The sequence below is a fragment of the Carcharhinus amblyrhynchos genome, chromosome 18 (genome assembly GCF_965287045.1).
Source record: "Carcharhinus amblyrhynchos chromosome 18, sCarAmb.v2.hapA, whole genome shotgun sequence".
Classification (NCBI taxonomy): Eukaryota; Metazoa; Chordata; class Chondrichthyes; order Carcharhiniformes; family Carcharhinidae; genus Carcharhinus; species Carcharhinus amblyrhynchos.
The window spans coordinates 52,689,193-52,704,887 of record NC_137341.1 but is presented as its reverse complement, the minus strand read 5'-3'; the positions used below and the strand labels follow the sequence as shown (position 1 = coordinate 52,704,887).

General features: G+C 42.8%; 1 protein-coding gene across 3 annotated transcripts in view; it reads left to right on the top strand.

Annotated features, from left to right (window-relative positions):
* marf1 (meiosis regulator and mRNA stability factor 1) overlaps positions 1-15,695 on the top strand; it is a 63,069-nt gene that overhangs the window by 5,823 nt on the left and 41,551 nt on the right. For 2 of the 3 annotated variants that reach the window (XM_080207021.1, XM_080207020.1), the window contains exons 2-4: positions 7,140-7,353; positions 10,277-10,942; positions 13,124-13,295. In XM_080207021.1, coding sequence (XP_080063147.1) covers positions 7,201-7,353; positions 10,277-10,942; positions 13,124-13,295 — 991 coding nt within the window. In that variant the 5' untranslated portion in view covers positions 7,140-7,200. The remainder of the gene's footprint in view (positions 1-7,139; positions 7,354-10,276; positions 10,943-13,123; positions 13,296-15,695) is intronic. The other variant, XM_080207022.1, reaches the window with a different exon arrangement.

Genomic DNA, 15,695 nt, shown 5'->3' with positions numbered 1-15,695 from the left:
GGTGGTGATGGAGGAGTGGATTGAATTGTTACAGAGGGAATGGTTCCTTCGGAGTGCTGAAGGGAGAGATGAGGGTGGCAGTATGTTTGGCATCATGTTGGAGTTGGTAGAAATGGCAGTCAGTGATGCGTTGAATACAGTGGCGGGTGAAATGATGCTGGTGGAAAAGATTTTTTCCTGGCAGCTATTTGCCTTTAACTGGGCCATTTGATTCCACATGTTCACTTGCTGCATGAATTAGCTCCACATCTTTCCTCTTCTAAGCTTGAATTTTGTCTGCTGGTTATCAAAGCTTTGGTAATTTTGATTATTGGAGTACTATTTTATCCATTTAGAGACTAGATAAGTTGGTTTGTCTTTTTAATAGTCTAGCTGGCTCCCAGTCTAACCTTTTTGTCCTTGGTCTCTGCTGTTGTAGTGAAATTCAACATAAGCTCCAGTTGGGCACATTGCAGTCTTCCAGACTCAATGTTGACATCACAATATTAGATCTTAATCTTGGCCCCCAGTTATTTTGGATGGCAGCTGCTGGTGATTCTACTTTTCCCATTTACATTTCCTGGAGACACATATTTTGTTTCTTTACTTGTCCAATTCCCATCTTACACTTTACCTTACACTACAATCATCATTGTCATTTATTCTCCACCTGTAAACTGTCCCTTTTGTTCTCCTCCACACTTTCCTGCTTCTAAGTGCTTAAAACCTATTTTTAAAATTTAGGAAATGTCTATGACAGCAAAGGTGGAAATTGTTCAACCTTTTCTCCTGCTGAAGATAGGAAGTAGACAGTAAAGTGAGGTAGAGGAGTGTGCAGAGGACACAGGCATAGTAGACTCAAGTTTGGTGTCCTCAGTCAGGTTGGACGTTACAGCCATAGCATTTGCAATACTTATGTTGACTTTAACATCAAGTGACAGATTGCCGGGGATTGTGGAACCAAGATATGTGAAGCTGCCAACAACCTCCAGCGTCACATTGTCAAAGCTGATTGATGACAACATCCTGGACCATGACATTTGTCTTCTGATTCTGATGGTCAAACTAAACCCAGACATGAAAGGGTCTGACCATTTACTGCTGAAGATGTGGCACGGAGCAAATCTCTGATGAGGACTTGGCGTATCTTTGTCTTGGATCTCAGGCAGGCAAGGCATTACAATCCCCCATCAGTTTTGGAATGTAAATGGATACAGACCCTCAGTAGATAACCAGAAGGCATTTGAGAGCAGCAAAGGGAAGAATATGCCAAAGCGTGTCAGTGCCAGAACACAATTTTGTTTGACTCCACCGCGGATTTCATCGAGTTTTGACGATGCCCTGTCATAGCTGACCTTGCCCATCATGTCATTGAAAGAGGAGATTGGAAACATTGTAAACATGAGGAGAATTGAGCAGAAAAGAGTGCAAAATGTGAAGAGTGTAAGTTCCATGAATTGTGATGAATTTTAAGACACTTATTGCACAACCAGAGGAGTCTTTTGATAATATGGCACATGAATTGCTCAGTTATACAAGAATATAGGATTTAGGAGCAGGAGTTCAGCCCTTCAAACCTGCACTGACATTCAGTAAGATCTTAGCTGATCTGGTTGTGGTCTCAACTCACTTTACTGTCTACTTCCTATAATCCTTGTTATGTTTGTTAAAGTTAATTTCATCCTGAAGTTTGTACTGATAGTTTTATTTCTGATGCGTGACTCTGCTCTCGAATTGTCCGTAAAACGTCTGACAACACCAGGTTTTAGTCCAACCGATTTATTTGATAGTAAACACACAAGCTTTCGGGTTAGTCCCTTCGTCAGGTGAATGGAGAGTTCTGGCCTCAGACAGAGCATATAAAGCACAGACTGTTTACAGATTACTGATTAGAATGTGAATCTTTACACCTAACCTGCTGTTCAAGTCTTGAAGTGGCCGACAATGTGAGTGGAAGGAGCACTGATCACAGGTTAAAGAGATGTGTATTGTCTCCAGACAGTACAGTGAGTGAGGTTTTGCAAACCCAGGCAAGTGTTGGGGGTTACAGATAGTGCGACATGAACCCAGGATCCTTGTTGAGACCGTCCTCGTGTGTGGAACTTGGCTATCAGTCTCTGCTCAGCGACTCTGTGCTGTCGTGTGCCATGAAGGCCGCCTTGGAGAATGCTTACCCAAAGGTCAGAGGCTGAATGCCCGTGACCACTGAAGTGTTCGCCAACAGGAAGGGAACAGTCTTGCCTGGTGATTGTCGAGCGATGTTCATTCATCCGTTGTCGTAGCGTCTGCATGGTCTCCCCAATGTACCATGCTTCAGGACATCCTTTCTTGCAACATATCAGGTAGACAATGTTGGCCGAGTTGCAAGAGTATTTACCGTGCACCTGGTGGATGGTATTCTCACGTGTGATGATGGTATCCGTGTCGATGATCCGGCATGTCTTGCAAAGGTTGCTGTGGCAGGGTTGTGTGGTGTTATGGTCACTGTTCTCCTGAAGACTGGGTAGTTTGCTGCGAACAGTGGTCTGTTTGAGGTTGTGTGGTTGTCTGAAGGCAAGAAGTGGGGGTGTGGGGATGGCCCTGGCAAGATGTTCGTCTTCATCAATGATATGTTGAAGACTCCGGAGAAGATGTCGTAGCTTCTCCGCTCCAGGGAAGTACTGGATGACGAAGGGTACTCTGTCCACTGTGTCCCGTGTTTGTCTTCTGAGGAGATTGGTGCGGTTTTTCGCTGTGGCACATCAGAACTGTCGATCTATCAGTCGAGCGCCTCTGTCCACTGTGTCCGGTGTTTGTCTTCTGAGGAGATCGGTGCGGTTTTTCGCTGTGGCACATCGGAACTGTCGATCTATGAGTCGAGCGCCATATCCTGTTCTTAAGAGGGCATCTTTCAGCGTCTGGAGGTGTCTGTCACGATCCTCCTCATCTGAGCAAATCCTGTGTATACGGAGGGCTTGTCCATAGGGGATGGCTTCTTTAACATGTTTAGGGTGGAAGCTGGAGAAGTGGAGCATTGTGAGATTGTCTGTGGGCTTGCGGTACAGTGAGGTGCTGAGGTGACCGTCCTTAATGGAGATGCATGTGTCCAAGAATGCAACTGATTCTGGGGAATAGTCCATGGTGAGTCTGATGGTGGGGTGGAATTTGTTGATATCATCATATAGTTGTTTCAGTGATTGTTCACCATGAGGCCAAAGGAAGAAAATGTCATCGATGTATCTAGTGTATAGCATCGGTTGAAGATTCTGTGCAGTGAAGAAGTCTTGTTCGAACCTGTGCATGAAGATGAAGATGTTGGCATATTGAGGTGCAAATTTGGTCCCCATGGCTGTTCCGTGTGTCTGGATGAAAAACTGGTTGTTGAAGGTGAAGACATTGTGGTCCAGGATAAAGCGGATGAGTTGTAAAATTGCATCTGGAAACTGGCAGTTGTCAGCATTGAGTACTGAGGCAGTCGCAGCAATGCCATCATTGTGGGGGATGTTGGTGTAGAGCGCCGAGACATCCATTGTGACGAGGAGTGTCCCTGGTTCAACTGCTCCATGTGTGCTGAGTTTCTGTAGGAAGTCCGTAGTGTCGCGACAAAAGCTGGGGGGTCTTTGTACAAAAAACCTGGTGTTGTCAGACGTTTTACTGTGTTTACCCCAGTCCAACGCTGGCACATCCACATCTCGAATTATCCAACAGCAAACATTATTAAACAAATCCAGCCATAGTTTGAACATCATTAAGAATGCAACATTGTTGAAGGGTCAGTTTATTTTTAGGTCACCTTAAAGGTGTCAAGGATTTAAAGGACATCATTTGACGTTTTAATAACTGCTTTCTTTTCTAATTTCTACATAGGCAATAATAATATAATTGGTAACATAATTATCACAAAACTTGCAATAATTTGGATTCTGAATCAAAACAGCACGTCAGTGACTTAAATTTAGCATAGCATGATCTAATTTTATAATAAAGTATTACAGCCTTAGCAGGTTATAGAACATAGAACACTACAGCACAAACAGGCCCTTCGGCCCACGAGCTGCGCCGATCACATCAACACCTACCAATCTATAAACCTATCTATAACCCCCAATCCCATTAAACCCCATATACTCATCTAGAAGTCTTTTAAAAGACCCCAGCGAGTTCACCTCCACCACCACTGACGGCAGCTGATTCCATTCACTCACCACCCTCTGAGTGAAAAACTTACCCCTAACATCACTTCTGTACTTGCCTCCCCGCACCTTAAATCTGTGTCCTCTCGTAGCGACCATTTCAACCCGGGGAAATAGCCTCTGAGAATCCACCCTATCTATTCCTCTCAACATTTTATAAACTTCTATCAGGTCGCCTCTCAACCTTCGTCTCTCCAGGGAAAAGAGTCCCAGCTCCCTCAACCTAACTTCATAAGGCATGCCTCCCAGTCCAGGCAACATCCTTGTAAATCTCCTCTGTACCCTTTCAATAGCTTCTACGTCTTTCCTATAGTGAGGCGACCAGAACTGCGCACAGTACTCCAAATGAGGCCTGACAAGGGTCTTATAAAGTTGCAACATTACCTCCCAATTCCTAAACTCAATCCCTCGATTAATGAAGGCCAGTACACCATACGCCTTCTTGACCACATCCTCCACCTGCGAGGCCGATTTAAGAGTCCTGTGGACCTGGACCCCAAGATCCTTCTGCTCTTGAAACACTTTAAGTTTTCCTGGTTCATTGACTGAGTTTCTTTTAATAATATGCACACATTTTCTTATTCTTCTGCAAACTTACAGTGCAAAGTCGGCTTGCGTTGACTCAATTCCACACTTACGTTTTCTCCAATCTTTCAAAGTTCATTAGTAATCTTTTAAAACTACAAGTTCCTCCCCTTCCTCCAAACCCTGGTCTGACTGCATTCATTTGTTAGGATTTAATCATCATTACAGAGATGGTATGAATAAACTCCCCAGAAAAGTGTAGAATTTCAATTAAAACTGCACTAACACATCTGAAGATTTTAATTGTACAACTTACTTTATGTCTGTAAATGTATCATATCAGTACTTAATTCAAAGTGTAGGTTATTTTGGAAGTTGCCTAAAAAACCTTCTTGGATGGGCTTGGTGATGGGAGCAGATGGGAAAAGGAGTGTTGGAACCATTGACCCCAATGGCAGCCTTCTCTGCTTGGAATTTTCACACTGGCGGGAGGCCACCAGCAACTTCATCTTTTTTAAGGATCAGGGAACTATTTCTAAAAGCCGCCCCTGTACACAAAATTAGAATAGATCCAGGAAGTTCCAAAAGGCCCACTGGCATTGCCAGGATCTATTCTAATTTTGTGTACTGGGGCGACCAATGTGAAAATTCCAAGCAGAGAAGGCTGCCGTTGGGGCCGATGGTTCCAACACCGCTTTTCCTGTGCATTGCCATACTCTGCATAAAAGAAAAGGAAAATTCCATCCCGATATGTCAGCTTATTACCGATAGTGGAGAAAGAAATGTTTGAATGATTGAATTCTTTGCTTACCGATATTGGTAAGGGCCAACAGATCGCTAACACTGGTTTATCTCCTAATAAAGCCTTAAGGAAACACAGAACTTTAGTATTGCTTAAAAAAAATCCTGATGAAGCTTTTATACTTGCACTTATCAGGTCCGATGCAAGAATACCAAATTTCAAATGGAGCAGCAATTTATACTGCACGAGAGAAGAACATGCTGCAGACATTGTGCCTTTTTTGAATTAAGTAAAAACATGGAAGACAATAATCGCCTGGTTATTGTCCATGGCAACACCTCAACTAATCAGCCAACTTTCCGACCAATCAATAGCCCTTTTCTCATGCAGTATGAATGATGTACTACCAAGAATCACAGAAGAATCAGCAGATTTTAATATATTAAATCATTAGCTGTAGCATATGGTATCAGTGACAAGATAATTGAGACCAAGAGTAGTCTTTGTTTTAATGAGTGTACCTTAGACAGAAGTATATTAATTTTGGTTTTGTCTTGTACAGCGTCTTGTACAGCCTCCCTTTCACTTGCTATGATCTAGGTAGGAACCAATGTGCCAGTCCTAATGTATTCTCATGATTTTAATGGTTAAGTAGCTATGTGAGCAGCTTCAATGATTATACCCCTGGGAACATACGAGATATAATGGATTCAGGTGCCTCTCAGGCTACAGTAATTTATGAACTGCTCATATCCGTTGGATAAAGATCACAAAAAAACTGATCATTAATTTATGTGCTTTAACAAAGCTCGAAACATCAGCTGTTTTCTCTCCCTACAGATGCTGCCAGACCTGCTGAGATTTTGCAGCATTTTCTCTTTTGGTTTCACAAAAAGGCAGTGTGTTGTGGATTGCAGAGTCTGAAACCTGATATTAATTACATCCTATTGAATGTGTCTAACTTAAAAAAAAATCAAACAGCCTTACCAACACATACCAGTAAATTCAGCTGTCTCACTAACTTTATTTGTGACTTCACATTTACATTGAAAAGTATGTCTTTTTGTGGATAGCACTATCTCACATCACAATATTGTTGACTGGGAGAAAGCAACTCTAATTTGTACCACTATTCTTTTGTGTTTAATGTTGCTTAATGCTACTAATAATCATATAAAGGTAACTGTAATAACTCCTCAGAGGCAAAAGTCCCGTCACCAAGTTACTTTATTTACACCATACATCTGTACACAGCCAGCTCTCCAGTTGCTCCCTGCTGAATGCAGGCTGGGAGTCTGACACATCTGCTTTAAATAGGGAGCATGAGGCTCCCTGATTTAATTTGGACTCATCAGGGATAAATCTCTAAAAGGTTGGAGGGGTGGGGGAACTGCCTGAATCCAGAGACAGGAGAAAGGATTTGATGTTTTTTCGGAGTCAGTAATACATCCCAGCCCCTGTGGTGCCCAGCAGGCACGGAAGGCGTCATCTGTGCCAAGGACTCATCAGGCAGTTCATACTGTAGCAAGCCAACCTCATTACCCTGGCTGAAGTCATAATAGTAATCAAATAATGTTGACTTGCTGTTGTTTGTCCTAAATTTGTGTTGTGAAGATGCAAAGAGTGCAGACTGGGGAAAACTATATGTGAGACAAAAACTTGATGCAGCTGTTTCACCATTTCCTGCTGAACAATATTTGCTTATGTTTTTGTAAGTACAGGAAGGAAGAATGAAAGGAAGTACAGATGAAAGGATGCTGAGGAGGTATGTAAAGCTGTATAATGGATGGCAACAGAAAGGAGAACTCCTGCAGTAGGCCAGTTGGATGGCTGAATCAAACAGATGATGATGGCGGTGTTTCCAAACCGTGGCTCTGGAAAATCTCCAATTGCTTTTCAACAGTTGAACAGATATTGCCGACGAGTAACAAAACGGTAAATTCTCATTCCAACCTGTTATATTTACCCTCAGTCCATACGTTGTAACAACAAATAGATTTGCTTATGACATAGAATGGTAAGATTTTGTTTTCAGTACAGTCAAGGTTTGCCTGTTTCCTGTAAACAGCATGCATGTTTTGAAGCTGTACACGCTTGTAGAAAATAACAATGATTATAATTCACTTAGTAGATGAAATATCCTGCAACATCCACTAAGATCATTTTCGATTTGTTTCGCTGAAGTTCTCTTGAAAATCTAATGAGTTTCCTTAATGTCAGCTGTGTCAGTTCAAGATTGTCATTGAGTGTTCTCCTCCATGGTCGTGATGTGGAGTTGTTTCCCCTCCTGATTGATGAAGGAGATGGGGGAGTCGATGGGAATAGGGTCCCATTTGTCCTGGCTGGACACAATTCACACCTCTTTAACCTGTGCTTAACCCTCCCTCCACTTGCATTGTCTGCATCTGTAAAGACTTGATTACATGTTAAGACTCGCATTCCAACCATTATCTTGTAATTGAGTTTGTGTCTACATATATATGCCCTGTTTGTGAATCCAACTCTTCACTCACCGGATGAAGGGGCAACGCTCTGAAAGTTCGTGCTACCAAATAAATCTGTTGGACTTTAACCTGGTGTTGTGAGACTACTTACTGTGCCTCCTCCATGGCAGCAGAGTCTTTGGGTGGAATCTTCCCAAAAATACACAAAGTGTTGGTTCACAGGTTTCAGGTCATATTGAACAACACCTTGTGCATTTTAGAACATAAGAACATAAGAAGTAGGAGCAGGAGTAGGCTATCTAGCCCTTCGAGCCTGCCCCACCATTCAATGAGATCATGGCTGATCTGTCGTGGCTCAGTTCCACATTCCCGCCCTCTCCCCATAACCCTTAATCCCCTCGCTTATCAAAAACCCATCAACCCGCATCTTAAAAATATTTAGCGAAGCAGCCTCCACCACTTCAACGGGCAGAGAATTCCAGAGATTCACCACCCTTTGAGTGAAGAAGTTCTTCCTCAACTCCGTTCTAAACCGCCCCCCCTTTATCTTGAGGCTGTGCCCCCTAGTCCTACTGTCCTTTCTGAGCGGGAAGAGTCTCTCCACCTCTATCCTATCCATCCCATTCATCATCTTATATGTCTCAATGAGATCTCCCCTCATTCTTCTAAACTCTAACGAGTACAAGCCTAGTTTATTCAGCCTCTCCTCATAGCTCAACCCCCTCAACTCCAGTATCAGCCTAGTAAACCTCCTCTGCACTCCCTCCAAGGCCAAAATATCCTTGCTTAAGTGCGGCGACCAAAACTGCACACAGTACTCCAGCTGTGGCCTCACCAATGCCCTATACAGCTGCAGCAAGACCTCCCTACTTTTATATTCAATCCCCGTCGCTATGAAGGCCAGCATCCCATTAGCCTTCCTGACCACCTGCTGCACCTGCAGGCTGGGTTTTTGCGACTCATGCACAAGGACCCCGAGGTCCCTCTGCACCGTCGCCTGCTGCAGTTTTTCGCCACGTAAATAATAGTCCTTCCTACCATTATTCCTACCAAAGTGGACCACCTCGCACTTGCCAACATTAAATTCCATCTGCCAGTTCCTGGCCCATTCGCCCAGCCTATCTAGATCCTTCTGCAGACTCTCCACGCCCTCCGCGCAATTTGCCGTTCCACCAATCTTGGTGTCATCAGCAAATTTCAACACCATACACTCGGTTCCCTCCTCCAGATCATCTATATAAATGGTAAAAAGCTGAGGCCCCAGCACCAACCCCTGGGGCACTCCACTAGTCACCAACCGCCAATCCGAATAGCACCCATTGACCCCCACTCTCTGCCTCCTATTTGACAACCAATCTTCTATCCACACTAACACCCTACCCCCAACTCCATGCCCCCTTACCTTCTGCAATAACCTATTGTGAGGTACCTTGTCAAACGCCTTCTGAAAATTAAGAAAGACCACATCCACCGGCTCTCCTCTATCCACTGCCCTAGACACATCCTCATAGAACTCCAATAAATTTGTCAGACACGACTTCCCCTTAACGAAACCGTGCTGCGTCTGCTCTATCAAGCAATTCCTCTCAAGATGCCTCGCTATTTCCTCCTTGATGATGGATTCTAACATTTTACCTACAACAGATGTTAAACTAACCGGCCTATAATTCCCTGCCTTTTGCCTGCCACCCTTCTTAAACAACGGCGTAACATTAGCCGTTTTCCAATCTTCCGGCACTTCCCCGGAATCCAGCGACATTTGGAAAATAACCACCAAGGCATCCACTATCACCTCCGCCATTTCTTTCAGAACCCTCGGATGCATTCCATCCGGTCCTGGGGACTTGTCCACAATCAGTCCCTCCAGTTTGTCGAGCACCGCCTCGCTAAGTGAGATTCACACTGTCAGCTGCAGGGACATGGCCTAAAGACTGCAGCAAGGCCAGGATTCCTGATGAAGGGCATCCCGATCTAGGGCAGTGCCTGGCCATGTCCCTCACCACCTGAGGCTGTACCTTCCTCCAGTGCAGCCATTGCAACTAATCTGTTATCCCTGTTTCATACATGGTATTGTTGCACATACTGCTTTGTAAATTATACTTTAAATGGTAAATTGTTCAATGTTCTCCTCTGTTTATAGATATTTAAAGTTGGACAATATAACTAATAATTTAATCATTTCCATAATATTGGAAATATCAATACTTTCCTCTTGGTATGTGTGAATTCAGTTGGAGAAATCTTTGCTCATGTGAAAGGAAATAATTGCATTATTTTCAAATGCAGATTCTAAAACTAGTGTATGAAGCAGGACAGAAATTTTGAGTATATTCCGTAGTGGGAGGAATTATTGCAAACTGTACCAGAATCAGAGATTTAGATACTAATCATGATTGTTTTGTGTTTTCTTTCAGAAAAATTGCATGGAGAGCAACAAGTCCACGTTAGAGTTGAAGGATTTTCCACCTCCCTCCCATCATGCTATTTCAAATTTATTTGCAAGTGCTTCACCTTCTGACATTCAGGCCTTTCAACAACAGCAGTCAACTGGCACTAAAGTAAGCTGCTGTCCTCATTGTGGCAATGAGGCTTCTTGCTCCCTCCAAATTCCCAATGGTGATGGTTGCATTCACTCTGTAAAAGCTGGAGCTTTAGAATACACAAATGCTGGAACAGTCACATGTCAGATAGGCGCAAGGCCTACTTCCCACTCATCAAAACCTTGTAAGGTGGCTGTAACTAATGACCGTTTGGCTGGTCCCTGTGTAGAAAATGCTGTCTCTGGTTGTCAGCTTCAGCCACCTCTTTCCCAGCATCTGTCCTGTTGTGGAAACATCTTCAAACAGCTGCAGCCTTTCCACAGCAGTGCCCACAAACAGCATCAAACTCCTATGAAACAGAGCTACAATGCATCCAGTTTTTTTTCCTGCATGGAACTCACAGGTGGGGTTAGTGGGCACTTGGAAGATCGTGTGAACCAAGCTGAGCTACCTAAACGTGTTTGCACTAACTCTTTACATTTTCATATGGCACCTATGTTTCTGAAGGGTTCACATTACTGTGATGATTGTTTAAACAAGGTTAGTATCATTTTACATTTTATTTTATTCAAAGATAAGGGATTGCACATGAGCAGAACGTTTGGCTTATATGAGATATATTAACCTTTATGGCATATGTGTGGCTTGTAGCATTACTTCTTCAGTCTGCATTTAACCAATGGAGTATTTTTATGATGCATCTGTAGCACTCAACTGTATCAGAATGATGTGGCAATGTGAAAAGTGTGACAGTGCAGAAAATAATAGTCACATCAACAATATTGTGATGCAAAAAAATCTAATTCCAATTATCCCTTGTTTTTGCTGCTCTGCACAACCTTATCCTCCAAACTTGCATCTCTGTTGTCACTGGGAAAACATTAACATCACCTGAGCTCCCCAGAGAGTCACTTCCGTGCATTAATATTAGCTGAGGACCACAACACAAGCCATACCTATCTAAGTAGATATAATTAAAACTGCAATACTGTATACATGAAATATTTGCTTGTGACTGATAATTTGTTTCCTCACCTTCTCTAAAACGTGCATTCAATTAAGTGGGATTTGTGAAATCTTATTTTATCCTCCTTCCCCGCATATTGTTCTCCACTATTCCAAAATGCTATGTGTACAATTGTATTGATGTATCTACAGTAATTGACCCAGTTGAGTATTAATAGCAAGTGGTTCAGCAGTGGAGATGAGGGTGTCATTGTGTTCAAGCTTGATCTATTCCTAATGATGATGTCCCTGTGTGCATTTCATGGGAAGGAGCCGAAATTATGGGTGAGATTTTCCACGCACCCCCACGGTGTGTTCCATGGCCGCAGAGGAGGCCCATAGTTGGCTGGCAGCAAGATTTTCTGATCCTGCCACTGTCAATTCTCGTTGTATGCATCCCCCTGCAACCAGGAACAGCCAGAAAACTCCAGCCTACAAGAGGACACACCTGATAAATTGAAAAAAGAAAATATTTTTTAAACATTCATCTCCTGATGGAATTAGCTATGAAAGCCCTTTTGTGTGGCTTTGAAAAGTACCAGATGTCTAACAACTGCACCATTCTACAGCAGACCTTTTTAGAGACATTTTTTCTTCCATTTTGATCACTATTCACCATGTCCAGCATTGTGCAGTAAAACTGTTATTCAATGTTTTTCCAACTGGATGCTAAGAAAGGTGGAAAAGCAAACTGTGATAACCGCTCTTGAAAATGGGAGAGAATCTCAGTGAGTCCAACTCCCAAGTATGCAACATTTAATGATCTCCCAGAGAACTGTAGTTGGGTCTGTAGGCTCAATTTAGAGTGACTTCCTTCCACAATGATGGCCTGACCTCTGTGGCCACATTCTGGACTTACACACTCAAAAGTCTTGAGAGAGTGTCTCCATCTTGAGGCACCCCTTGTTCCCCTACTGAGAGTAGCAGCATCCACCTCTCTTGATGGTGCCCATACTACTCCAGTACTGGATTACCTCCTATTGGCCCTACAGATCTGGGGCTCTCCTGCTGTCCTTAATTGGACACAGCTCTCAGAAATGGCCTTACGTGGGCATCCCTCTCCAAAACAATCCTATTTGTCTGTTCCCAGCTGACATTTCATCTCATAAGATTGGGACCTGGGAAGAGAAATTCCGCCCCTGATCTGTAATTACTGTCCCCTTAAATATGTAACAGTGCTGAGCCGCGTTAAAAGATAATTGCGTTTTAATGTGAACCATATTACTGATTAAATAATTGGCAAAATAAAAATATCATTTTCAGATATTGTGATTTCAAACGAGTATCTGCATGGGTTTCCTCAGCTGTTCCGGTTTCCTTCCACACTCCAGAAATGTGCGGGTTAGGTTGATTAGCTATGCTAAATTGCCCCTTAGTGTCAGGGGGACTAGCAGGGTCAATACATGGGATTACGGCAATAGGGCCTGGGTGGAATTAGTGTTGGTGCAGACTTGATGGGCCAAATGGCCTTCTTATGCACTGTAGATCTTAAGAGTTGTCCTTCTTTGCGAATGTATGATTGACTTTGGTATTGTAAAAGCAGAAATCTGCACAGAATAATGTAACCTGGTACATTTCTGATGCACAAATATCTGTTGCCTGTTAATTTATTTGTAGAAATAATACTTTTTAATGAATTTCTTAAAGTTAAAACAAGTTGCTTTGCATGTAACCTGAAGAGTTGTCCTAGTTGTTTTTTTAAAAATCTTTTTGCAGCCACCCAGGCGTCCTGTTATAGACGTTACAAAGATTTGGCCAAATATCGCTCCTCCTGTACAGCCTGTTCCAGTACCCAGGTCTTTGTGTAATGGTGTTCAAATGGAAGGCCAAACTGCAGAGGCACCAATTTTAGCAACAGGAAGCTTGGGCCTTCAGCCGCAAAAATATGGTATGTCTGATTGCAGTGTTATCCTAACTTATGCTCTATTAATCTTTCCCATTGATACTAACTTTTTCTTTCAAAAAAAAACAATAATTTATTCTCAACCATTATATGTCCACATTGAAACCACTGCTCCCATCCCTCTAATAAAGTTTAATTATATTTTTTGGGAAGGAGTATTCAGATGAAATATTTAAAGCTTTGGGGCTCTGCTACATTCATAGAATCAGTACAGTGCAAAAGGAAACCACTTGTCTCATCATGTCTGCATTGACTGTGCAGCTGACTATTTTAGAAAGGCCCTAACCCCAAAACCCCATGTATTTACAACACTAATCCTCCTAATCGACACATCTTTGGACACTAAGGGGTAACTTAGCATGGCCGATCCACCTAACCTGCACATCTTTGGAGTGTGGGAGGAAACCTGAGCACCTGGAGGAAACTCATGCAGAACGCAGGGGAAATGTGCAAACTGCTGACATGCAAACTATTTTCAGGATGCTGACCTGGGTTCGATCCTCTACTTGGGTTATTGTTTGCGTGGAGTCTGCCCATTCTCCCCCTGTCTGCGAGGGTTACAACACCAGGTTTAAGTCCAATCAGTTTAAGTCCAACCAGTTTACATAGTAAACTGGACTTAAACCTGGTGTTCTGAGACTTCTTACTGTGTTTACCCCTGTCCAACACCAGAATCTCTATATCACAAGGGTTACCACCAGGTGCTCCAGTTTCTTGCCATAGTCCGAAAGCCGTGCTGGTCAGGTGCATTGGCCATGCTAAATTCTCCCTCAGTGTACCCGAACATGCACCGGAGTGTGGCAACTAGGGGATTTTCACAGTAACTTCATTGCAGTATTAACATGACATCACTAAATAAAATAAAGTAAAAAGTAAACTCTACAGTGTCATCCCAGGCCGGAATTGAACCTCGGCCCCTCACTGCTGTGCTGAGGCAGCAGTGCTAACCACCGTTCCACCCATTGCTTATGATCAGCACTTTTCAAAGTTTTTGAATTACAAACTATTAAGGAAAGCCAATATCAGGAAATAGATTATTTACTACATATGCAATATATATTCATATATGTTTATATAACTGTAGAGAGGGCACTTTAGTTATGTTGTACCAAGGAAATCAAACTTCTTGCGTGGTTGGCAAACCTTGATTGTTCATTGGTAAGGGAGGCATCACAACCAAACCCCATCCTCCTTCACTTAAACTGAAGTTTTAGAGTTACTGAATAGTAGTAAGGAGTAGGAATTGTGACTGACCTCACGATCCATCCGCCCCTTTCTTCCATTCACCTTGCCCAGCGTAGGACTGTATCGGACAATTAGAGCATCTCTATTACCACTCTGCCTAATCGCTGCTCACTCAGCATAGACTCGGTTCAAAAGTTGAACCTTAATTTCCACAGTGCCAGGTGCGACTATTCATTGAGCCACCTTGGAAGCAGGCTAAAGAACATTGTGTGGTCAATTTTAGTAATGACTGTGAGTGTCAAGCACAGGTGTACTTTAGAGATTGTGCTGTCCCAACCATTTTTATTTTCAGGATGCTTGGTATAGTGTTCTTCCCAAGATCAATTGGGAATGACAATCACACCTAATCAGAATAAGTAAGACAGAGTGTCAGTCAAAACAGTTAGAAGATCAGGCATTTTGCTGTTCATAGAATCTCTACAGTGCATAAGGAGACCATTTGGCCCTTCGAGTTTGCACTGACAACAATCTCACCTATCCCCATAACCCCACTTATTTACTCTACTATCCCCCAGACACTGAGGGTCAATTTAGCTTGGCCAATCAACCTAATCCACGCATCTTTGGACTGTGGGAAGAAACCCGCTCTTAACTGTTGATTATTTTGTGTTGAATTTTAAATATGTTCTATTGTCCCCAAATCAAGCCATTTAGTTCCTTCTAACTTAAGTTTTCTAAATTAAAAATATATTCTGTTATATTAGCCAGCATTTCGAAGCTCAGTTGATTAATTTTTAATTAATTGTCATAGTCATGGATCTTTTCCTTCAAGAAATAAGTTACATAAGAAATAGGAGCAGGAGTAGGCCAACTAGCCCTTCGAGCCTGCCCCGCCATTCAATAAGATCATGGCTGATCTGTCGTGGCTCAGTTCCACATTCCCGCCCTCTCCCCATAACCCTTAATCCCCTTTCTTATCAAAAACCCATCAACCCGCGTCTTAAAAATATTTAGCGAGGTAGCCTCCACCACTTCAACGGGCAGAGAATTCCAGAGATTCACCACCCTTTGAGCAACTGTTACTAAATTATTGAACCATTCACCAGTTGATTTGATGCCCACATGCCACTGAAAATGTCCAACGTTTTGCTTGTTGTTCACACAAATTAGGGTCAACATAAATTGCTGTTGGATTCAAAT